General features: G+C 43.2%; 1 protein-coding gene across 1 annotated transcript in view; it reads right to left on the bottom strand.

The window, feature by feature from the left end:
• Window positions 1-7,301: 7,301 nt before the first annotated feature.
• The window catches only part of SLX4IP (SLX4 interacting protein), a 215,876-nt gene continuing 196,850 nt past the window's right edge, over window positions 7,302-26,327 (bottom strand). The window contains 3 exon segments of the mRNA XM_073236941.1: window positions 7,302-9,962; window positions 9,965-10,611; window positions 11,658-11,763. Coding sequence (XP_073093042.1) covers window positions 9,898-9,962; window positions 9,965-10,611; window positions 11,658-11,763 — 818 coding nt within the window. The 3' untranslated portion in view covers window positions 7,302-9,897.

Raw genomic sequence — 26,327 nt, 5'->3', positions numbered from 1 at the left:
GTGGTCTTGCTGTCTCAGGGGAGGCAGACGCAAAGAGGTGGAGGGGTGGAAGGCAGGAGAGGGGGGCACACGTAGGGTAACTTTTATGGAAATACATGGTAATTTCTGTCTGACTTGTTTTTTTCATTTCTCCAAAAATGTTGCAATACGGTACCAATCCTCCCTCCACCATTTGCTTTAGTCTCAGTGCCCGTATCATAGAGGGTCCATGTCATAAAAGAAGTCCGGGGAAGTCTTGATTAATCAGAACCCTCCTCCTGCCAAACTGTCTACTGTCAATTTGTTTTCTGGCACAGCTGCTTCTAGGTCTTCCTCATTGACTGGCGCCGGTATGAAAGTGCTTATCTTCATCAAGTTGTTTTCTGTTAATTCCTCCTGTGTGGTGTCTGTTAGCTCTTGAATTTCTCCAAGATTTGTATCTTGAAACCCTTCACCATCACTTTTTTGTGTGTGTCATATCCACACTCTGATTTCCTTGATTGGCTTTATCTTAAATCCTGTGAAATCACGCACAGTATCTGGATGTGTTTTTTTCCATCAGGAATGTATTGTTTCAGGCTTGATGGCTTCCACAGCTTTTTCTATACCAATGATGGCATAGACTTTCACAATGTTCTGTCAGGTTCTCTTCCACAGCACTGACAATCCTTTCCATAGACTACCATATGAAATGAGCCTTAAAGGTCTTTAGAACCCAGTCAGAGGCTGAATTAGAGACATTGTGTTTGGGGCAAGTAGACCACTTCTACACCTTTGGCGTTGAATTCAGGGGGTTCTCAGTGGCCAGGGGCATCGTCCAATATCAAAAAACTTTGAAAGGCTGTCCCTTACTGGCAAGGTGCTTCCTTAACTTCAGGGACAAAGCATCAATGGAACCATTCCAGAAAAAGTGTTCTCATCTGGGCCTTCTTATGCAACCAAAAGACTGAGCAGCTAGTATTTATCTTCCACCTTCAAGGCTGAGGGGTTAGCAGCTCTGTATGTAAGGGTAGTCCCTGATCATGAACCTGATTGTATTTGTACAAAACAGTAGAGTTAGTCTATCCCTTCTTGCCTTAAATCTTGGTTCTTGCATCTCTTTCTTACTAATAAATATCCTTTGTAATATTTATGTCTAGAACAGGGCACTTTCATCTGCATTAAACACTTATTCGAGCAGATATCCTTTCCCCTCAATGATTTTCTTAACAGATCTGCTGTTTCTTGGTTGGCTGAAGCTGTTCCTCCTACTGTCTTGACATTTTTAAGGCAAATCTCCTCCTAAAATAATCAAACCATCCTTTGCTGGTGTGAAGTTCTCCAGCATTAGACCCTTCACCTTCCTTTAAGGTGTCACATAGTGACTTCACTTTTTCTGGAACCTCCTAAGACTTTATAGGTATACTTTTCTTACAGAGATCCTGTCCCCACATAAAAGCTGCATTTTTGATACAAGAAAAAGGTATTTTGCAAAAAGTGCAAATACCTCCATGCCTGCTGGCTTCACTGTAGTGAGGGCTGAATAAATTTTTCTTCTTTAAAAATTGTTCTTATGCTGGACTCATTTATCTTGAAATGGGAGGCAACCACAGCTACAGATCTCAATCTATGGTACATATCAAGCAACTCAACTTTTTCTTGTAATGTCATGACTCTTCTCTGCTTCTTGGGAGTGCTTCCAGCTCACTAGTGGCACTATGTGTGTGCCCTGTGGGTTTTGTTATGTAAGGCTTACAGTATTATACTAAATGCAGTGATAAATATGACAGAACCATGGGAGACCACTTTTTACTGGACAAACTGCTTCTGTGGAAACAGTTAGCATCACATGGCATTTTAGGTGGATGCTCACAACACTTGAGCTCACTGCAATATGTACGGGAGGTGGTTATGAAATTAGTACAGTATTATGTACAACAGTTAATTTTATGCGGTTAGGGCTTAATATTGCATCTTTACATTTGCTTACATTTCTCTCAACTGAATGGTGCCAATGAAGAGTAAGCATGTGTGTAAGTTTTCATAAATTTCAACTTTTTATAATCAATTTATATACACTTTATGGTAGTAAATGATAAAATTAGACTAGTACCTGCATATTTTCATGCATTCACGATATTTCTCTTACTTTTCTCAATATTTCTAGGCTATGCAGTTCATCTGAGAGTTTTTTCAGAATGTTGCAAAGCTCAAAAAAATTTCCCAGTATATCTATTGAAAAAAATACATGTACAAGTGGACTTGTGCAGTTCAACCCCATGTTGTTCAAGAGACAACTGTGGTCTTTCTTCTATATCCATCCTCCCCACCACTTTATAAATTAGGGCCATGCCCAGGTAAGATAAGCTTAGCTGGGTAAGCTCAGGTGCCTGGTCTGGGACAACTCCAGGACACACAGTCTCGGGCCAGTTTCTCCCCTTATGAAATCTGATAATGGTTGCCTTGCTTTCTGGATGAGCTTTTCGGTGGATTGGACCTCTCAGAAATATTTTGTAATGGCCCCTCCCCCCAAGCAGTCTTTTCCTACAATGACCGTCCCTCCGGGTTGTCCTCACTACGCAATGGCCATTTCCTCTGGACTGAGAAGGAACTAAGTATCAAGCCCAACTTTCTCTCATACCATCTTCTCTTTCTAAGTTTGCCTTCATATGTGGGGCAGCTGGCCTAGACGAACATGCACAGCCTGGGGCAGAAAGTTCAGGTTTTTCTCAAGTGCAGTGAGCTTTTCTAAAATATTACCAGGACCTGAAAGCAGACCTTATGAACCTAAAAGATAACAGCCCAAATCATTTCCACAACCAGGACCCAGAACAATGCAATTTGATAAACCAGTATGAGAAATACTATCTTCAAGAGAAAGCAAGGCTGATATGATATTGAAAGTCCACAGATGAATGGACAGTCTGCCTATCTCTGAGCCTGTATAGAGATTTTACAGGAGATCCAGAAAGTTCTTCCAGCGAGAGATTCTTCTTAGCATCAGAACAAGAACCCCAGCAGCAAATGCCCTGCAGCTCAGATGCCAAAAGCTCTTTTGAGGTGCTTTTCGATCAGTGGGCACTTTTCATGGAGAGCACCCACTGGCACTTCTCCAGACGCCCCAGGCTCTGCCCAGGCAGCCTACATTCTGCTCTGGAGGGTCACCGGGCTGAGCAGAAGGCACTGGGAAAAGGCTCATCAGGAAAGCCTTATAAGGGGAATATACCCAGCAGGGCAGGGCTGTCGTTTCATGAGCCCTGGTTGACTCTGGCATCACACAGAGGGACCTTCCAGGCTCCTCCTACTGGAACCCATCCTAAATGCCTAGTCGGCCACATCAAGGCTGGAAGTCACCCTGACTGACCGTTCCACCTTCTCCTTCTGACATCAGGAATGGGTGGGCTGGTATTAATCGTCCCAGGCACCCAGAGTGGGTTTGGGAAAGAACTCTCTGCATGCTTCTCACCAGCTGAGCATGTTAAGCAGGAACAGAAAAGGCCTTGAAGAGCCACTGGGTCTAGAAAAATCCCCTGTCAACCCATCACCTGCCTCCTCCGGAGCAGGGTCTGTAAGTCCACAGTCCCAGGGGGCAGGTGGAGAGAGGGGTGAAAGGCAGTGAGTGGAAGTAAGTGCATCTGTGTGCGTGTGTCCCTGTGAGCATGTGTGTAAGCACAGAGACAGGACTAGTAATAGAAGAGCTGGTGAGAGGGCGTGGGAGACTGGGAACTTATTTATAAAATCTCTTCTGCCCTAAAGCAAGTCAAACTCCCTGCTGAGGCCTTGCTTTTTCTTCCTCCCTTTTGAGTCTTGTGTGCGGAACTGACCTCTCCCCGGCAGAGGTCAGCGCTCTGCTCACCCTGTGCACTCGGCCTTCTGGGGTTTGATCGCCTTAGAAGCCTGAAGAGGAGAGAATTCTTCAGCTCTAGTTTCTGCAAGAAAAGCTGTAGTAAATCTCATGAAGAAGCTGGTCTTTTTCTTTTTTTTTAAGAAGCATGGATATGTTATGATCTTTAGGGAACTGTGGAAAAAACAAAACACAGATATGAAAACCGTACACCACCTCCCACAGCCCCCAACATAAATCAGGCTGGGTAATGAATGAGGTTTTAAAAGAAATGTAACTGAACTAAATACAAGGTCAGCATCTCATCCTAGGTAATCCTTTGGAGACAAGAAATTCTCCTGATTTTTCCCACAGGGTCATTTCAGATGCACTTTCTGAGCCAAGCTATTTTAAAAGCCTTCACTCTTCCACTGCCCTGCCAAACGTGGACTCAAGATTCACACGCACTTCTTTAGAGATTATTAATGATATTAATGATCATGGATCAAAGGCAAATCCTAGACAATTATTTAGGTGCTTTAAAAACTCCTCTTCTGTATGAGGGTAGCAATTGCTCAGTGCTGGCAGAGATTGGAGCTGTGTTCTGATGTGTCTGGTGTAAAGCAACATTATGAGCATAGAGCAACGTCAAGGAGAAAGCAAAACTCATCTCTTTGGATGATTAAAATGTATGCATGCTGACACTTTGTAACCAAAGCCTTTCCCATTCATTAAAAGTAGTAAACTTCTGATCTGCAGAAAGCCTCTCTCCTGAGGAGTCTCCGCTCTTAGCATACCCTGCCTCTTTTGACATCCAGTATTTCACACACACACACACACACACACACACACACACAGCCTATGATTTTTAAACAATCATTCTTAACTATGGCTTCTTATGAGAGTCTTTATTTGAGGAGCTTTTAAAACTTCCAAGACTCAGGCCAAATCTCAAGGATTCTGATTTAACTAGAAGCTACCCAGGTAATTCCAGTGTGTGTCCAGTGTCAAGAACCTGTTTTTAAATGGATGGAAGAATTAATGCATGGGAGTCGTGTATTCACCTCAGGGTTCTACAGGACTTAAAATAGGAGAGATAATTTTACTCGACAAACAAAGAAACTGAGGCCTGGGAGATCAAGTGACTTGTCTTGAAGCACACACACACACACATGCCAATTAGTGGCAAAGCAGCAGCCTGAACCCAGGGTTTGCAGCTTGTGGCCCCATTCATCAAGCTGTCCCTGGATCCCCAGTCCAGGCCACAGCCAGGCAGGACAGCTCTTCTGCTGGTGAGGCTGCTCGGCGTGCTGCCATGGCCAAAACACGAAGAAGAAATGGGTTTTACTCACAGATTGCAGTGGTTCTCAGCATTTCATACACAGCTATCCAAATGTATTCTTCTACCCTGATATTGAAAGGCTCCTGAAAAATCATGTACAGGATCCAAAGGGAAATATATTTACAAGCAAGCAGAGAGGTGTGGGATCTTGTCATAAAAGGCAGTGTAGAGAGAATCGGCCCAGGACGTCATTCAGTGATGAAACAAGGACTAGATCCACTTAGAAAATGGAAACAAACCACTTGGGAAATGTCAAGATTCTCTGGAAAGGAGTCAAGGTCACATACTTTAACCCTCACAAGAGGGGTCTATCTTAGCTCACAATTGAGAGAAGAGGGAAGAACATATCTGTAATGGAAAGACAGCCCCAAAATCTTAGGGGCCAAGTGAATCACAACCTCCTACACACTTTTTTCCAAACGTAAAATCTTTAGGACCAACAATTCAAACACAGAGCTCCTCTGATGGTTTTAACAGTGTTCAAAACCTCAGAATTTCTTCAAGGAGGAAAAAATGCCTCTAACAAATAAATATGATTTTAAATAGCATGTTCAGTGGAGGTATTTTGGCTGTATATCACTGGGGTTAATTCACCTGTTTTGAAGAAAAGTGATTATACACTGGTTTAATATTTTTAAACAATTTTAATTTTTATATACAAAACAGGTTCATTTCTGCTGTATACTCCTTTCATCCATGTACTTTCAGGTATGTACAACTATTTAAACAGTTTAAAGAAAACAAATGAGAGGATAAGGCTAATGGGAAAAAAAGAGCTTCCCTGGTGATAACTAAAGTCACTGGCTTCTTAACTTGACTGAACAAAGTTATTCTGGGCAGCTGTCAAACCCACACCTCTAGTTGTCTGATCAGAGGCTTTGGGACCAAATGTATGGTTTTACTGATTTTTGTTTAGTTAAAGAATCAAGCCTTTTAGTAAGTAATTGCAATGGTAATTATTAACACATGGCAATATTATGCTACATAATGAAGCTTATTTGAATGTGGTGATGAAATTCAAGCCCAGAACTGAGTAGTTCTCAACAATTAAGGCAATAATTTCACCCCCTCATGTCCCCTCTGCTAAGCTACACACTGACATATATTTGTTCTTTGTCTGGTTAAATAAAGAGAGAAACCAAATTAGAGCAGTTCTGCAGATTTCTGAGAATTTAACGACATCATTAAATTGTAATACCAATGATATATATAGTTAGACTCCTATCCTGAGTAATTATCTGAATTAACTTCATCTTACAATGCTTAACTTACTTTGTATTAAGGAAGGGCTTTAAACTATTTAACAGAAATCAGCTTAATTTTTAATTTTTTATGTGCTCCAATGTGTTTCAATTCATTAGTGTTTCAATAACAAGGAACGAACTCTCTCATCTTAAGCATGGAAATTTCCTCTAAGAAAAGGAAGAAATTAAAATGATCTTGACATAATCAAGTCATAGCATGTTGAACAGAGAATTTCTGACTCTTAGATATTTGTTACCTCAAAAGGAAGGCTGCTCACGAGAATTTTGTGGAAAAAATATAGTGGGGTCTGCCAAGAAGGAACTGAGGAAACTGGGACTGGCGATGCTGCTATCCCAGGCCATTCTCAAGCCTTTGCGCACAGAGGTGTCTTCCCCCTGGTGCTCTGCCCTCACCAGGCGCTTTCTGAAATCAAAGACCACGAGATGCACGACAATTCAGGCTACAATCCAAACCTAACACCAAAAGCAAACAATAAGCTGTGTTCCCATTGTTGTCCCCAAGCTACATTTTGAGATACCACATTCAGACACAAGCTAGATTCTCTAGAAATCATACAGAGGCTTTTTAGGACTTTTGCTTTACATAAAATGAAATGTATTTCCTCCTTCTTCAACATTAAAAAACTGAGCAAAAATGTGCAACACTCACTCCTCTCCCCCGAATGCTCACTCCTTTACATTTAACAAATGCATATATGGATGACAGTTAACGTCCTGGGACAAAGAAAAAAATGCATTAGAAAAATAACACTGACTTTTCTCAGACATTAAAAAAAAAAACCCACATCAATCTATTTTAAAAATCACTTGAAAGCACATGGATGTGACTTAGAAGCCATGACACTGAGAAAATTATGGAGTTTAAGTTGTAACATTAATCAAATTGGATTCACATTTCTTCCAAACATCAGAATTCCAGGACATGAATGTAAATTTTATTTGGTTATTAAGTGGTTGAAGAACTTTTTCTTTTTGACTAAGAATACTGACGGAGTCTCAGGTTTTCAGATGCTGAATTATTAAGATTATTAAGAATATCAAAACACATTATCACTCCCAGCAGCAGAGAACTCTTCATTTCCCATCTAAATAAGTGACAATAAAACCTGGCAGTCATTTTCCACTTTGTACTTTCAAATATCCAAGGAAACATACAACCACTCAAGTAAAGAGATCCAGGGGTGTTTCATACACATGGAAGGAAATGCATAACGGCCAAGTTCCTCAAACACGTGCCACAGTACAGAAGTGGAGCCCTGTTCCCTCTGTCAATCTGGTTAAAACCCCATGTACATGGTGGCCATGAGCAAGGCCATGTCAATATGCAACCACAGTGGTCATTTTCCTTCTGTGGTCACAGTAATTGCTATTTTCACAAATATACTGAATCTCAAAGCCAAGACTTTTCTTGAAAGAAATCATTACAAGTATTGGTTTAATCACAGGGCCCAGGTTAATGAAAAGAAGTTAATTTCATTAGAAAAATTTGCTCTGGTGCCTCCAGTGCAACCATCTCCTTGTAGCTCTGGCACGGGCAGCAGCCACTGTTCCTGAATGGCTGTCCTTTTTATTCCAGACTCTTCCAGGGAGCTTGCTGTTACTCGGTTTATCACTTGGGTTACTATTTGTGTCCTGTTTAAACTGTTCCAATAGCTGTTTCTGTTAAAGAAAATTAGATGACACACTGTGGTCCGCCATCAGTGAAGAGCCCACCTAGAAAACCGGCCACCCTAAGAGAAAGGTCCCCCAATGGGCCATGGAAGTCAAAGTTCCAGCATTTTCTCAGGAGGTTTCCATTCTGTGCAGTCTACCTCTACTGGATGAGCAGAATCTGCCTTACTGTGATTATCATTCTGTTGGGCTCCCTTTTCTCCTATAGAACCCTTTGACTGGAGTCAGCTAGCGGGTAGGAAAAAAGCCTAAGAGGGAAAAGGAAAGGTCAACAGTGGGCAGGGCCACGTTCCTGGTGGGGCTGGTGAGGCTGGACCACAGGAAGCGGACGGTTTTCCAGAAAGGGTCTGGAGCAGCAAAGGAACAGCATCTACATCCATGACCAGTCATGGCGATCAAGGCTAAACTTCACGATCCAAAATGGTGCTATGAAACTTGGTTGCCTCTTAATGAGTCTTACTCTACAATACAAGTGGGGAAAGGCAGAATGAGCTGGGAGAGACCACTAATTATAGTCTTGAGCATGGACCTACACTGTGTCTGTTTTCATGTTTTTTTATTTCACTGGACTTTTTCTGGGTCATTTTTCTGCTAACTCCAACACTTCTGGGAAATACTTGATTTTCCTTGTTACTAGGGAGTTATTACTTCTAAGGACCACCCAAAGTTGAGCAGAAAAAGATACATTCAATGGGTAGCCTTTGAGTATGGTCTTTTCCTTATTTTAGAATGAAATTGGGTTAAAAAAACCTTTAGTGTAGGTGTCCATCCAAAATTAAGTCATGGCCATGATTCACTATGTGACATTTCAGCAAGCACACTGGAAACAAGAGAGGGAGATGCTACAAATGGAAGGTTCCTGTTTTGAAATCTAAACTGCCTGTGAGATCTTGCAAATGGGAAACTGGAAACTATGACCACTGTATTCCCCTTGGGGTCTAGTCCTTGCTGAGCCTAACCAAAATCTTGGAGGTGGGGGCAAGGGCAGGGACAGGGAAGCCTCTCCCATGTCTTCCCTAATCTTGGGCTGAGTTATCTGTACTCAATTTTTAATTCTCAATTGCCAGCAATTCTTAGGGTAAGTAACAGCATCCTGGGGCTGTAGACACCAAGCTGTAGAGCCTGGGAACAGAGCAACTCCTACACTGAAGCCAGGTATTTTACAAGTTTGAGGGAGCAGGTGTGCATGTCCTCACATGGGCCCCAGCTGATTGACTGGATGCCATGCTAGTCAGGTTGGAGGAAATAAACACTAGGGAGTCTCCAATTAGTCCAGTGGTTCTCAAACTTGAACACGTTTCAGGATCACCCAGAGTTCCTCAGTCAGTAAGGCCTGGGTGGGGTCCATGAGCTGCATTTCTAACACATTCCAGGTGCTGGTCCAAGGAGCAGATGTGGAGAACCACTAGCCTGTCCCTTCACTGCCACCCTGCTCGGGCTGAGGAAAGGGAGGATCAACTGTCCCAGAACTGAACTGCAGACCATGCCTGGCCTTACAGGGCCCGGCACATGGTTGGCAGTGACGTGCCACAGAGACAGCTGACTGGCTTCTTCACGTGGCTCTTTGACAAGCGGTGTTGTCCCTGAGAAGGCAAATGGCTGTTTAACTTTCTGAAGACAGGTGTAAGTATGACGAGAGAGTGGCAGTGCTGTGAGAAAAAGCACATGGCCTCCTGGAGGTGACCGCTTAGAAAGCTAGCCCTAACACAAATACCTATTTTCTGTTTAAAACAATCCTGCTAATCCCTCAACGATCACAGCGTCTATACACACTGCTGCCCGCCCCTCCAAAGGCGAGGCCACCATACTCTCACCCACGACACTGCCATCCTCTCCAGTCAGTGGCCTCTTTTGTGCTTCTTTCTTTCCTTGGTTGGACTGCCCTGGATTGTGGGTAACTTCCAGTGTTCGTGACTGAGCCGGTTTGCTGTGCCTTCCCTGGCTCAGTTTTTGCAAGATGTTTGGGGGACAGAGTTTGCAAAACATGCAACTCTTCATTAGACGAGGTTTGTGCCAAGTCTTGTTTCAAAAGTAACTCCGGATCTAACTGCTCTCAAGTTGGGAGAACCCTGGCAGCTCTGCCGTCTCCCACTGCCGTCTCTCTCAGGACCAATCGATCGCTTCCAAGAGAAATGCTCTTGGGGCGGTCGACGTCTTCTGCAGAACTGCAGTTCCTGCATTTCTGTTGTGTTCCGGCCCCTCGTGGACTTTAATTTGGACCTGGTGATGCTGACTCACAGCGACAGACAGGGCTCCCGCTTCGAAGTCCCGTCTCTAACCGCTCCCCAGGATGAGGTTTTTGCTGGCTGCTGATGTCTTCTGGCTGCGCCTGACGAACATTTCTCAGCTTTTGAACAGGAAGTCCCCAGTGGCTCTCAGCTGCCTTTATGTAATCCCTTGCTTGTCTGGTGGACTCCAACAGGGGTCTGGATGAAGCCTGGCTGTCACCCCTCCTTGCTATCTCTGCAATCACTGAGTCACTAGCTGTTGCCACAATGTCCCTGCTGCTCCGTTATTTGCTCATGACGCTTTTCATTTCAGTTCTTTTCACACTAAAACAAAGAAAGATTTTGTTTACAAAGCTGCGAAGGCACGGTTTCCTCAAAATTCCCCCTGCCACATTTCCTACACCTGAAAAAGTAGGCATTTGTTACCCTTCTTCCTTGCTTACTTCCCTGGCAAATCTAGAAAAATCCTCAAGTGCATGTTTAAATGCAGAATCAATCAATCAGTAGTCCTCATGTTTTCCATTACACTAGGATACATCAGATACACCAGGAGTCACTTTGTTTATTCATCACTCGGTTATCAATGAAGTTGTAATGGAGTTCATATTTTAATTAAGGCAGCAGATAGGTATTTATTTCAGATGTTAAGGGTCAGTATTGCCTAAATTTGATGTACATTATTTTTTCCCATAAGTAAATGCTCAAATACATCCAAAGCACAGGCTGCACAGAATTTAGAGACTAGAGACTTTGACTTCAACATCTATTTGTAGGCTTGTGAATGGCAAGAAATTTCTTAAACCACCAGACTCAAAACACTGAAGCTGAAATATTTATTTTGGCCAAGCTTTAGTCTGGACACACACACCACACCCATACACCCACCCACCCCCCTCCACACACACCACACACACACACACACACATACACACGCGCGTGCGCGCGCGCGCACACACACACACACACACACACACACACACACACACTGTTCTTACTGTTGCTATCAGGGGCATGAGGATTATCATAATTATATTAGATTTGGAACAAGCATCTTAGAAAAGGAATGTCTTTTTTTTAGATTTGTCTGCAGTTACTCCGAAAGTTATATGAAACACACTACCAACAGGTGCTTTTCATCTTCAAAGCACTTGAATTAGTCACTCCTTGCAACACACCTGTGAAGCAAGGACTTGATCCCATTGTCCAGAAAGCAAGAGAAAGAGAGTCAGGAAGGTGGAAGAGCAATTATGTGACTCAGAGAAGGGTCAGTGCCAGAGGGGGCTTCGTGACTAGGTTGCAGGTTGAATTCTAGATTTCAGGTTATGGATCCATACATAGAGACAGTCAAAAATAAGAAAAAGGAAACATGCTGAACCTATGTTTCTTTTAAAACATGTCTCTTGAGCTTTGAACCAGGAGGAAATGGACTTTCTGTGCACTCAGCAAAATAATGAGACACACCACAGAGAGCTCTGTCTACTCCAAAAGATAACAAAGGTTCATCCAGAAATCGACTAGCTGAACATGAGAAAAAACAGTTATACTCTGAATGTCTCAGTGAACAGATTTATTTTCATGAAGACTAAATACAACTGCTTAGTGTAGGGTATTTCAATTTTTTTAAATCTAGAACTTTGGGGTAAACTGCCACTTTTTGGACTCCTAGCCACACAGTTCATACACTAATATTACATACAAGACTGAAATGGGAAGGACATTAATTCCAAACCACCTGGGAACTCTTGGCCCATATCTGATGTCTGTGCCCCCAAATGTGATGAAGCTGTGTCATGGGGCCAGGCAGTGGCATGTTTGTGAGCTTTGATCTTCCAGAAAAAATTCGTGGTTCAGTGGTCTGTACCCTGATTATCCTAAGAATTCCCCATATTTTCTCTGCCTCCAAAAATACTCAAGACTGGGTCAAGAATTAATCCTTTTAATACTGGTACTTTGAAAACTGGAATTTGTTGTTCTTAGCTACTAAAAAACTGGGAGTTTTGTTTTCTTCTTCTTCTTAAACAGAAGAAGATACCATGGTTTTACAGAATTCTACAGATTATTTGTCTATGTATCCTTACATGTTTCCATGGAACTTCAAAAGAGAGCAATTAGAAAATATAAAAACCTCCTCACCTCTGCCAGCACTGACCCATTTCACACTTCATAATTGTTTCCCTTTTCTTGGTAGGTAGCTAACCCAGACAAGGTGCTAACATATCTCATTTCACAGGACACTAAGTACCCTTTCTCCATCAAATTCCACAGCAAAATGTTGCTGCCATGAGGAAGAATTTTGGTAAACTACCAAGTAGGTCTGTGCTTTAGAATGATATTGGAATTGCTAACAACAGCCCCAGAGAGCCTGGTGGGTGGCAGGCGTACATACACACCTGGGTGTCCCTGGGGTAGATGTTAGCTTTGTCCAATCACTTCCCTGCACCACTGGGTACCAGCCTTTAGCTCTTGTTCACCCTGCGTATGCATTCAGCCACAGACCAACATTGCTCAAAGTCATATCCAGTTAACCCAAGTCAGTTTTAAGAGTTAGTGAACAGAAAATATTATAGGTTTTCTTGGATTATATTACATTTTGATGCTTCTCCCCATTTCCCACCCGAGACTTAATAGTTGACCAAATATAGCTACAGTTTAAAAGTTAAATCAGACAGAGAGACTGAGATTTATGTGTGAAACACTTCTAAACATGCCCTATAAGTACAGTAGATTTTCCCCTTACAACCACACCCTGTAAGTGCTGTATTTTCAGAGCTGAACAATTAACATAAGGAGCATGAGTCAGGCTTTGAACAACTCTGTGGGAACCAGAAAGCCTTTTGCTATTAGGAATGATGTAAATTCCCCAAGGCTGGAAGAAGTCCACAATGGAAGGCAGACAGGGTCATAAATAACAACAATGGATACTGCGTAGACCACTTGAAGTATGATGCCACGATAGTGACGCTCTTCAAATCTCACATTAGATTCAATCACTGCCTTTATTATTTTTTTAAAACTTAAAGAGCACCATGTATTTCCTATGCAAACTTCAAAAACTTCTTTAAGCTACAGGACAATCGACCCTCATCCTAAATTCCTCTGAGAACAAAAAATGGGGGACAATGTCCTTGAAAGAAAAAAGGACAACAGAAAAAGTAACAGAGTGACAGAAGGAAATGTCTAGTTCAAAAGGTGCAAAACCTGCGACTTCGTTTTCAAAGAAAAAGAAGAAAGAGAAAAGCAAGGCAGGGTCTCCCCCTTACAAATTAAAACCACATTTGGAAATTTGTTGAAGGAGGCTACATTTACATTTGTATAAAGACTGGGTGGGCAGGAAAAAAAGATTAGCCTCCTTTTTCAATCCTTAAACTGTCAGATCTCATTAGAAATCTCTCATTCTTATTTTTCTAGGGGCACTACGTTCCCCTTTGTCACTAAATCACAGCCCCTGGGGCCCCCCAAACAAGTCTTCCAAAGGAGGCAGCTATCACCTGGGAACAGGATTTCCCGAGGGAGTTGTCTTGATTACTAATGGCTTCACATCTGGCCCCAAAATGCAATCCGTGGCTTATCCAGAGCAAAACTCTTACGGTGCAGACTGTGTGCTGAGAAGTTTTTAATAACTCTTAGGCTTATCTTGATGCTACTACTTCTTCCATTTAGATTATGCCCTGAATAATGATGGCCCTGACACCTTCTGCAAAGAATACAGACAAACCCAAAACATTCAAAAAGGCTTCCAGTTGGCCATCCAAAGTCCAGAGTGAGTGCCCCATGGGGACTCAGGTATTTTAAGAAATTGGTCAACCAAGAGGATTCCTTTGGACCTTCATCAAACAGTCTTCACAATCGGAAGCTAGCTCTGAGTCTAGCCAAGGAATAAAATTTTGCAAATACATTCCCTGGTCAACTGACCCCCTCACCTTCCCCTCCATTTATATTATTATTTTGGGGACTACTTTGACGATTTTAGTTTTAAAACTGCAAAAAGTTCCATGACAAAACCAAGCAGAAGTAGGGCAAGGCCTCCAGCCCAGAGGAAGTCTCATCTAAGGAGACAGCCCACTAGGCAGAAGAGCAGCCCAGGCAGTCACCCAGGGCAAGGGGTCAGCCCTTGTCTCCATCCCTGGGGATGCTGTGGAGACCAGTGATGCGCCCTCAGGTTGAGGGCAGCTGGGATACATGTGCCCCAGGACAGGTACAAGGGGAATGTTGAACGAGTGAGTGTATAAGCGTGATGATGGCTGACATTACTTCAGTGCTGCTGGTCTGCGCTGGTAAACGCATTTGAAATTGCTGGAGAGAAAGGACTGCAAAGAAAGCCCCCACCAGAATGAGTTAGGCAACTAAGACATGATTCCAGCCTCTAATCAGAGAATGGGCTGAACTGGAATGTAGTACAAGTCCTGGCTGATGTCCAAGTGACAAACGCAAGCTGAAATTGTGGACAAACACGGTGTCACTCCACAGAGACTTAATGGATACCACTTTTGAACAGAATTGTTCTGTTGGATTAGTGAGGGTTGGGGAGCGAAGTTGGCCCAAAAAGATGTAAGAAACACCTGCTCTTGACTTTATAATCTCCTTGGAGTCCATAAAACACAGCTGGGGCTCCCAGAGCCTAGTGGGAAGACTGGCACCAAGGGAGTTTTAAAAATATAGATTCCCATGATCCATCCCTGGAAGTTCTGATTCACAGGATCTGAGGCAGGGCTAGGACATCTATATTTAGCTTCCCAGGTGAGTCAAGAACTGCTGATATACATGTAACCACACTCAACAGAGCCGAGTGGCATTTAAACCAAGGTAAACTGGTACACCAGGGCAGTGCTTGGCAAAGTGTGGTCTGCTTGCCCCAGGCATCAAAATCATCAGGACGGCTTGCTCCAAAATGCTCAAGATTCTACCCCAGAATCCTCAGCATTTGGAACTCTAGGGGGTGAGGTCAAGGCACAGGCATTTTAGGCAAGTTTCCAAGTGTCCTGATACCTAAGAGTTCCTGAACTTCTGCCCTGAAGGGGCACAGAATTGATAACTGAGCAGAATCCAGCTGAAACACCCAGTCAGGCAACACTGACCTCTGTACTGAGCCTTGTTTGAGGCTTTCGTGGGAAAAGACATGGACCCCCAGATAACTCTTACTCTTGGAAGGCTTCCACCCCACAGCAAAGACAAGAAACAAACAAGCAGATGAGGTGTCAGGTGGCGACAGAGTTATGAGGAGAAATAGACCCCTAGAGGGTCCTGGGGGTGATGTTTCAGGTACGGTGACCAGGGAAGGCTGCTCTGGGTAAGAAAGGGAGCTTTACCCTGAGACCTGGACACAGGACAAGCCACAGGAGCATTCGGGGAAGTGCACCGCAGGCAGAGAGATGCGTGAACCCCCAGGACTCTGAGCACTGAAAGGAACAGGAAAGCAAACTAGGGGAAGGGTTCAGGGAGCAGGTAAGAGGGGCACTGTGTGTGTGTGTCTGTGTGGTGAGAGTCAGGAGGGGGCAAATCATGTGTGGTGGCTTTTATAAGGATAGCACATTTTATTCCAGGAAGATTCCAAACAGAAAAGTGACTTGGCATTTTAAAAGGATCACCGTGGATGCAGTGGGGGGTAAGGTAGAAGCAGGGGGACCTGTGAGGAGGCTGTGCTCAGAGATGATGGGTCTCAGAGGCGGCTGCTGGTGGCGAGAAGTCATTGGATGCAAAATATAATTTGAAGGGAGACCCAACAGAATGTGCCAATTGATTGGATGTAGTTAGTGAGAGGAAGAAAGGCATCAAGGATGACTCCTAGATTTGTGGTTTAATAACTGGATGAAAGTTATTCTTTACAAATCTAGGATGTATGGCAGAGGGGTGGGCTTGGGGAAGTGGAACCAAGAAAGCAGTTTTAGGGAGGCAAACCTGAAGAGTCCTCCTGGGTATATACATGGAGGGGCTGAGCAGGCAATTAACACACAGGTTCCCAGAAGAGAGAGGTCTGGGCTGCAGACACAGAGCTGTGAAGTCCCCAGAGATGGTATTTAAAGGCATTAGTCAGGATGGAGTCCACTATGGAGAGTGTCTGGATGAGAAAAGAGATGATGAGAAGATGAGGATTCAGGAAAGGATACTGAGGGAATCCTCCATCAGCGAGCAAAGAGAAAAGTCAGGATAACATGATGTCCCTGGAGGCAAGAGAACAAAGTGCTGCACTGGACAACCATGTCAGACGCTGCTGAGCAGTCAGCAGTGGAAATGGACCAGCAGGAGGTCACCTGACAGAGCTGTTCCTGGTGATGTGCTTGGACCCACACCTCTGTGGGATGGGTTCTAGAGGGAAGTGGAGACCAGGTCTCTCCAGTAGAAACAGAACATGCACTGTAAATGACTTTAAATTTCCTATGGACCCACTAAAAAAGTAAAAGGACAATGGGGAAATAAAGTTTCAATAATACACATTATTGAACCCAAATATATTATTACAATATGTAACCAATATAAGAATGAGATATTTTATATTTTTATGTTAAGTCTTTGAAATCTACACTTGCCACCTTTCAAATACCCAATAGCCAAATGTCAGGGTAGCTAACAGTATTGGCTGGCACGGAGAAGGACAACACTACTGAAGGGTTTTTGAGTAAGGGGGAGCAGAGAAATGGGGTGGTATCTGACTGGGGGAGGTGGCTAATGGACAGTAAGTAAGCAAGGACTCTGGAACAGGTGTATTTGGAGGGATGCAATCAGCTGCCATATGCCAAGCTCTGACTGGGTGTCAGGCACTGTTTCAGAAGCTATGCCTGTATTCATCAATGTCACCCTCCAGACAGCTTGGTGAGGCAGTTGATACCATTATTGGCACACTCCAGGGACCTTATTCAACATGGAAAACAGCATGGATGGCAACACCACTACTCATCTGGACATTCCTGACTTAAAGTTGGGAAAATCTTACTGTCAGCTCTCAAGTACCTGGCTGCAGGCCCTGGGTGTCAGTAGCAATCCAGGTTGTAACTGAAGTGGGGAGATCCTTGGGGCCACGAAACCAGCTGCTGGTTGAAGAGCCCTGTGGGTGCACCCCAGTCACAGATCGCACCAACGACACTGCCAGCCCCGGTGTGGTGCTCCCAGCACCCCTCATGGCCACAGATGGAAGGGTATGACAAGAGCTATCCTACCCAACTCTTGCTCCAGGACTGCAGAATATCCTGCCTCATATGATGGCAGTAAAAGGAGAAGGGAGAAAAAAAAAGTCTTCGGTGCACTAAGAGTTTTCTCATGGTAGTACTTACCTGTTGTAATGTGGTCCTCTCGGTCTTTATGAGAACTGAATCTATTTTCTCATGGTTATGTACCTGAGTTTCTTCTGATTCAGTTCTATTCACTCCCAAAAGAAAATGATTAATAACCTAATCAGAGTATTTTAAAAGTGGGGAATTCATAGTAAAATATTAGATTATGCCTTCTTAGGTCACATTCAAAATGTTACTGTTTCTGAATTCCTTGTGATCACATCTGCTGGGAATGATACGCCCAGAGTTGATCAAATCAAGCTAACATTCCTGAGATGAGAGGTGGGGCACCGAGGCAAGGGGCAGGAGGCCAAGCTCTGGTACTCAGTTGCTTAACCCATGGCCTGTTTCTCAATCCCCTGATGGATGGTTTCTCACCTACCTTTCAGGATTGTTTGGGAAATTTAAATGCAGCAAGGTATATGGAACACACGTTGGAAACTGAAAAGCACTCAACACATTTTCTTGACATTACTGTAAAAGAAAACCTGGTGCCTACACAAACCTATGGTTTTTTTCAGAAGGAAAGGATGCTTTACATTTGTAGAGAGCTTACATGACTAACGTCCCTTTCGCCACATCTCATCAGAGCCTCACTGAGCATCTGACAGGCAGGTATTGTCCCTGTTGGACAGATGAGAAGAATGAGACCCAAGAGACTGAGGATCTGAGGAAACACATTTAGCTGGGGGCAGAACGGAGTCAAGCAGGCCTGGCCCCCGTGTGCTGCTCTCCCTTGCTGTGCCCAGCGTGCCACTGCCATCATGGTCAGAGATGCAGCTGGACAAAGGGTACAGGATGCTGAGTCTGATGTCCCTGGGTCTTGCTCCTGCTCATCACCACCTCCCTGTGAGATCTGGACACCCTTCCACTTCTCTGAACATCAGAGAAAAGGGACAATAATAAAATTTCCACAGTGGACACTCATTCATTCCCTGGGAATGATATGCAGATTTTCATCTGAAGAATCACATCCCCAGTCCCCATCCAATGTCCGTGCATTTCAAGAGGCTTTGTCTCCAAGCCTGAATGGAGAAATGGGCCATGACTCAGTCTAGGCCAATCAGAGCATTGAATTCATGAACCCCGAAGAGAACCACGGGCTTTGGGTGGTCTGGGAAGAGGCCTGCTCTCTTTCCCCAAAGACCTGCAGCTGCCAGGGCCAACCTCTGCACAGAGGCTGAGAACGAAGCCAAAACAGGAAGGCAGAGCCAAAAGAGAATGAGAAGCAGTTCTGATAACTCTTTGTGCCTCTGATCAACAAGCCATACCTTAAGTCTGGACTTTTTGGGCACATGAGCCAAAAACCTTCCCTTTTTGCTGAGCCATTTTGAGTTGGCCTTCCTGTCCCTGGAAAACTAAAAGGTTCAATACTGATACAATCTCTTCTCAAGTTGTTGCACTAAGTTATTGTATGTGACAGCGCTCTGTGAACAATAAATGCCTTTTGAAAACAATAAAAGCAGAGTAAAAGCAATATATTATCAGCTTATTGTGGGGGAGGTGAGTAATAATATGAAAGTATAAACCTAGGACCACTTTAGATTTTTTTATGGCTTTATAATAAGTAAAAAAGAAAAGCTGTTCTTGAACTTCAGTGTGAAGCCTCATGATTTCTCAGGAGCATCAGTACTTTCAAAGGTGACATGACATGAAAGGCTGAGTTACTTATAGAAAAGCAGTCTAAGCAGAGCATGAAATAGGACAACAGCCACAATCTCAGCCCATGATGCTATGTGGCCATGTAGAAACCACATGTCGTAAAACAAGGAAGAAGTTTTCCTTTCTCCCCAAATTTCATTTCTAGTATTTTCTTAAATTATTTAAAAACTGATAAGTTAAGGAAGTGAAAAGGGTAAAAGAGGGGAGATGGAGTTGTATTGAACCATTAAAAGAATACATAGAACCTTACATGTGTATTGACTCAAGCTAGCTGAAGCAAACAGAGGCAAACAGAAGGGAAAGCGGCCTTTCATGAATTCCACTGTGAAGTCATGTTCTCTAGAGATGATAGTGGTGGAAGACATTTGTACTGAGATGCCACACCAGGCACTTGCAGGGACTGGCGTCTGATAAATGAGTCCTCAGGAGACGCCACGAGGTGAACATGACCTTTCGCATTTCAGAGGTGAGGCTAAGTCACAGGGATGACAGAGCTTTCGCTTCACTCAGGCTCTCTGCCCCTGAGCCCCTCTTCCAAGCATTGTTTCTCTGCCGCCCATGAAGGTGTAGCACAGGCTTGCTGATGACACTGTGCATGGTAGGCAGGGAACACTCTAGGTTTTTAAAATATTATTATTTCAAAGTTTTCTTCTCTTCTGAATTGATGACTATGCAACTGTCTTGTGCAGATCTAGGGAAGTACCAATAGTTACAAAGCATGTTAACCTGAAAATGAAATCAGTGAAAAAAAATCAAGGAAGTTATCTTGCAGGAAGTACACATTTCACAGGGATTTTCCAGTTTACATTCACCTAACCCTTGAGAACCTAAAAATAGGCCCTGAACAACCCTGGGCCCCACCATAAAGTCTCTGGGGCCTTACACATGTGAAGAAATTTGTATGCTTTAAAGGATTGGTAGGTTTGGGATCAGCGTTTCTTCAAGTTGGGGTGATGGGGTGGTGGATGCATTTGGCCACTCAGAGAGTTGAATGAAATCTTTTATCTTTGACCAGAAAAACATAAAAATGCATAAATTTTTTTTAATTTTAAGGAATTCATGAATCATAGGTTAATAATGCCCTGTTTTAAAGTACAAGGGAAATAACTTTAAAAAATAGTGAGAAACTTAATGGGAATTACCCCAGACAGAGCTAGCCCACATTTGGGGGTCTCTATAAAAAATACCTCGCCCCACAGAGGCCTGTGGTTGAAGAACACTAACACCTGGAAGAAGGGTACCAGACCTTCATTCAGGTGATGATCTCTTCCTTACCCCTCCGTGGCTGAGGGAGCAGCCCTGGACAGGACAGGAAGGAGAGAGGTGGGTAAGTAAGTTGGCAGTAGGCAGTAGGGCTGCCCAGAAGGGGGCCCTCCATAGCCCTGGTCACCATGGGAGAGAGACAGAAGAGCCAGAGAGAAGACATCATAGACAACTGTCTTATTTTAAAATTCTGCTCAGAGCTGGCCCTCTGCCCAGGGAGGCAGACCAAATAGTTCTCCCCATTCCCCTTGAACACAGACAGCAAGACCCCCTTTCCAAGACTCCTATCTCATGCTAGTCACAGTTTCTGTGGAGCCTCATCCATTTATGACACTGTTTCCCTGGGAAAACAAGTATCGAATTCTAAATCATGTTTACTAAATGAACTTCTAAACATAATCCACTTGCACACGGAACTCTGTGCTCTTGCTGTGGGCATTGTGATGTGTGTGTGAGCTCTTAGGGACTTACAGTGCCAACCCCTCTGTGCCTCACAGCAGTGACTGGGCCCTTCCTCCAAAACCGTCTCTCACTGTGGATCTACTGGCAGCTGCTGGCGAGAAAGGCTTTCCACCGGGGTGGTTCCTGTTTTCCTTCCTCCTGCTCTGGCTGTTGATTAAAGGAGCTCCCACTGAAGGTGACAAGTTTATGCTCTTATTGAATCCCCTTTTTCATCTCTGACTTGCTGGCCAAATGGGGGTTTATCACTTTACTTCTTGGTACTTAAGCTTTTATAGCTGCAAAGTGAAGCCAGGCTGGCAAGTGGAGACAAACAAAAAATGAGGGTGCTGGAGCTTCTAGGGAAAATAATATGTGCCGATGGATAGTACCAGGTATTCTTCTCGCTTCTAGGAGGGAGGGTAAGATGACTAGCAATGTGCTAGTCTGGTTAATGGAATTTAAATGAACTCCTCTTTAGGTAAGAATGGAAATGATGATAATAATTAAAGTTGCCTAAGCACTTGAGAGTTTACAAGGCATTTTTATATTCATTATCTCACTTGATCTCAGGAAAACTTGGGGAGGCTTGTATGGCAGGCATCACTCTCCCTCTGCTCAACAAGTCAAGGGACTTGTTAACAAGAAGTCAAATGACTTGTGCCAGGCCATCCAGATCTTCTAACTGATTGCTTTTTTCCTTGTTCTATTCCTCACCATGTTTTTCCTAATTCAAAACCATCTTACTCATCTAAGTGGGTATCAAAGGGTGATTACAGGTCTGTGTACTAGGAAAGGCACATTACGGGGAGAAAGCACAAGAGATTGGAGGGCCCAGATCATATGATTCTAATTTATCCTATCTATCTATTCTAATTCAGACATGTCCTATTCCAACTTACTCACTCTATCCTATTCTAACTTAGCAAAAGGCAGGCTCCTCTGGGGGGCTGGAGCAGGAGAAGCATGAACCATCTCATTCACAAATACTGCTGGCTAGTCATTTGGGAGAATTTCATTATTAGGAAAGGAGAGCATAACCTCAGGTTACTGTAACATACAGGCAAAGGACAGTTAATCCTTGAAAAAATGATTTCACATGAGAAAAATCTTTAATCTTCTTTGTCATAGTCTATAAAAACTATTCTAGACACAACAAACCAACCGAGAAGATTCTCATCCCCACCATAATTTTCATTAGGATCACCCACTTGCCAGTCCATTTAAGGGCAGGTGTGTGATGGTGGCTGCTAGAGTTTCCATCTCTGTCCAAGGAAAACGGCCCATCTGTAGGCCTCCTTAGGGCATGGCCCTAATCTGTTCCTCACCTATCTGTTGACCATGTCCTGACACTGACACTGGCCACAGCTGAGTGGCAGTCAGCCCAGGGAGGCAGCAGTTAAGACTGGGAGCATCAGTGAGGTCCTGCTGCTTCAGGGGCAAAGAGGGAGGCTGGTCCCTAGAGAAGCCTCTGATGTGTGCCCTGACAGCGAGGCCCCACTAAACATGGGGCAGATGAGGCATGTTTATCCCTTAAACCCAAAAGCCATATTAGCACAATACTAATCAATAAACAGAATAAAAACTATCTTTCATTACAAACTAAATTCCATAATACCAGGAAAAAAATGAGTAAATATATAACTTTGAAAACCTTAACATCAAGATCATCAAAGGCAGAAAGCATTATGGAAACCATAAAACTGAGGACACAGACAACTCCCACACAGCAATGCCACATAATTGAAAGGTAAGTGATAAACTCACTGAAAGTTACTTTCCTTACTATGTAAGGAGTTTTTATATAGTAAGGAGTTTGTAAAATACAAAAATACCAACATAAAAATGGACACAAGCACACAATTCACAAATGAATGGGCCCTAGTTAAATACACACTGACTTCCGTTATCAAGTAGGAAATATGGAAGGGTACAGACGATCATTAACAAAGGCTAGCTTGGGTTGGGAGTTGTCGATAATTTTTACTTTCTTTGTATAAACTTGGATTCTAAAATTTTTCATAAAATGCACATTTACAGTTTTGGAAAGCAGTTATTAAATAAAAATCTAAGTTCACAACACTACGGGCAATGTCTGGAGATGACCTCTTTCCACTTGAGGAACTGTTCCTAGTGCTACAGGACTCTCTTGTTAATGGTGTCAATGCAATTTACCACTAGCATTGTCTAGGAAGTACAATAAGATGAGAAGAATGGATCCTTAAAAAGTCTATGATACATAATGAAAAACCTAGAAAAACCCACTATTTATATAAGAGTTCTTTTCTTGAATGATCTGATTTATACTTATGCAAAAGTTCCCTTATGAAAGTTAATTCTGTCACCAGGGCACAAAAGTTAATGCATAGTCAATTTGCTAAGTAACTTATTTCTTCTATTCTAAAAACATGGCCCTTATGTTTTTATGTTTTATGTTTATCTTCCCCAAGATAAAATTTAACTCTACCCCAAATCTTTCTATCACAATTTTTAAATCTACAAGCAAAGTTCTCCTTTGTGCAAATTTTTTAATGGTTTTATTTAGTTACATTTTATTGGCTTCCTCTGATTGAACTTCGGTGTGAGAAAGGATTTTTGAGATCATTCAACACCCACCCCCTTGACTGAGAGAAGGCTAAGGCCACAGAGGTTCAATTATTACAGCCAAACTAAAAATAACCAGGATAGGGTAGTTCATTGCTTCTTTAGATGCAGTCTCATTTCAGGTTTATATTTACAGACTAAGAGGAGAAATCTTTAACATTAAACAGCAGTTTGTCTTCAGAGAAGTGTTCAATTTAGAGCTTAAATATTATCTCTTATCAGGACATGCCAGTAATCCTTCTCCTGAGATGATGCTTCACAGGAGGACCCAGCACTGTGTGGCTGCAGTAGGTCTGCAGAACATTGATGGCTATTTTCACAGCTTGGCCACAACTCAAAGGAAGCATGAGACAGAGAACCCAAACATCTAATGTACATGTCCATTTTTCGGCAGCACCAGTATACTAAATGTCATTTTTCACTTTCTAAAAGAGTCACAGAATTTTACAGCTTAGATTTAAAAGTAAGAAAGTAACAGAATTTTGGACTTTCCTTCTGAAGAGTAGAGAGGATTCAACTGAACCATTAAGAGGCAGAATGGATACATTTTTTTTTTTATGGAGGCCCTTTTTGAATTACTGGCAACTTGGTTTTATTGTATTTTGCTTTATTGTGCTTTGCACATATTATATTTTTTACAAATTGAAGGTTTGTGGCACCCTTGTGTTAAGCAAGTCTATCGGAGTCATTTTTCCAACAGCATTGGCTCACTTCCTGTCTTTGTGTCACACTTTGGTAATTCTGACAATATTTCACTTTTTCATTATTGATATGTTAGTTACTATGATCTGTAATAGGCAGTCTTTGATGTTACTCTTATAATTGTTTTGGGGCATCGTGAACTGTAGCTCTACGACAGCAAACTTAGTCAATACATGTTGTGTGTGTTCTGACTACTCCACCAACCAGCTGAAAGCAGAGATAGGCTGAAAACTAGGCCTCTTGAACCAAAGAGCCAAATTGTGAATGCAAAGGTAAAAATTCTTGGAGGAAATTAAAAGTGCTTCTCCAGTGAACACACAAATTATAAGTAAGCAAAACAGCCTTATGGCTGATACAGAGAAAGTTTTATTGGTCTGGACAGATGATCAAACCAGCCACAATATTCCCTTAATCCAGAGTCTAATCCAGAGTCTCTGGCCAGAACAAGGCCCTGACTCTCTTCAGTTCTAGAAAGGCTAAGAGGGATAAGGAAGCTGCAGAAGAAAACCTGGATGCCAGCAGAGGCTGGTTCATGAGGTTTACGGAAAGACGCCATCTCCATGACACCCAAGTACAAATGCTGATGGAAAAGCTGCAGCAAGTTATCCAGAAGATCCAGCTAAGAAAATCAAAGCAGGTGGCTACTCTAACTAATAGCAGGTATTCAATGTAGATGAAACAGCCTTTTCTTGGAAGAAGACGCCATCCAAGACGGTCACAGTCAGAGATGAGGTCAAGCCTAGGTTCAGAGCTTCAAAGGACAGCCTGTCTCTCTTGTTAGGGGTTAACACAGCTGGTGATGTTAAGGTCAGTGCTCATTTTAAATTCCAAAAATCCTAGGGCCCTTTAGAATCATGCTAAATCTATTCTGCCTGTGCTCTGCAAATAGAACAACAAAGCATGGATGGCAGCCCATCTGTTTACAGCATGGTTTGCTGAATATTTTAAGCCCACTATTGAAACCTACTACTCAGAAAAAAAAGATACCTTTCAAAATATCGGTTGCTAACAGCACACCTGGTCCCCCAAGAGCTCTGGTAGAGATGTATGATGAGGTGACTATGGTTCTCATGCCTCCTCACACAGTATCCACTCTGCAGCCCATGGATCAAGAAGTCATTTCAACTTTCAAGTCTTATTCTTTAAGAAATACATTTTCTAAGGCTATAGGCTACCAGAGATAGTGATTCCTCTGATGGATTTGGGCAAAGTTAACCGAAAACCTTCTGGAAAGATTCACCATTCTAGATGCCATTAAGAATACTCATGATTTATGGGAAAAGGTCAAAATATCAACATTCACAAAAGCTTAGGAGAAGTTGATTCCAACTCTCAGATGACTTTGAGGGATTTAAGTGTGGGGGCCCGGCCTACGGCCAAGGCTGAGCCCCACTCTAGCTGGACAACGCCCTAAAGATGGCGCCTGCTTCCTAGACACCACCCCTCCTGGCCCTACAGCTCAGCGCATAAGGAAGTCTCCATGATTGGCTTGTCCCCATTTCCGTGCTCGTGCTCATAGCATGCTTTTCACATGTTTCCAATAAGACTGAACCTGGCGCGTGATCAGTCAGCTGATTGGTTGGGATATGCTATATAAGCTGCTACCCTGGAGGAAGTGGTTGTGGTTGTTGTTTTTTGCTTTTGCCTTTCGCTAGATGGATGCTTGGACTCCCATAATAAAGATTCCTAACGAACCAGGCCTTCGGTGATCGTTCTCCTGCCGTCGCCCTAGGTGGTGGGATGCGATAGCTGGTGCTGAAACCCGGGACGAGGCTGAAACCTGGCGTCCGAGGACGGAGTGGAACTTCTTACCCTGCAGCAATCCGAGTGGACACCCTTTGGAAGAGTTACACGAGTGACTGACATTTTGGAGAGTGGTGAGTATGGTCAGGGACAAAGCGAAAGCAACATCAGGTCGTGCGAATGCAAGCAATTGTGGTGTGGGTGTTTAGCCTTTGTGTTCCTTGTCTTGTTCTGTCTTAGTCTGTATATGTTTCTGCATTTCCTCACGAAAGAATAAGAGCACTGTGGAAAGTTCGCAGGTAAAGCGACGTAGACTAAAGTTCGCGGGAAGCGACGAAAACCAGTTAGCGAGGACTCTCAGGC

Source organism: Manis javanica, chromosome 5, assembly GCF_040802235.1.
Source record: "Manis javanica isolate MJ-LG chromosome 5, MJ_LKY, whole genome shotgun sequence".
Taxonomy (NCBI): Eukaryota; Metazoa; Chordata; class Mammalia; order Pholidota; family Manidae; genus Manis; species Manis javanica.
Note: the sequence above shows the minus strand (reverse complement) of the source record. Positions and strands in the feature narration are given on the sequence as shown.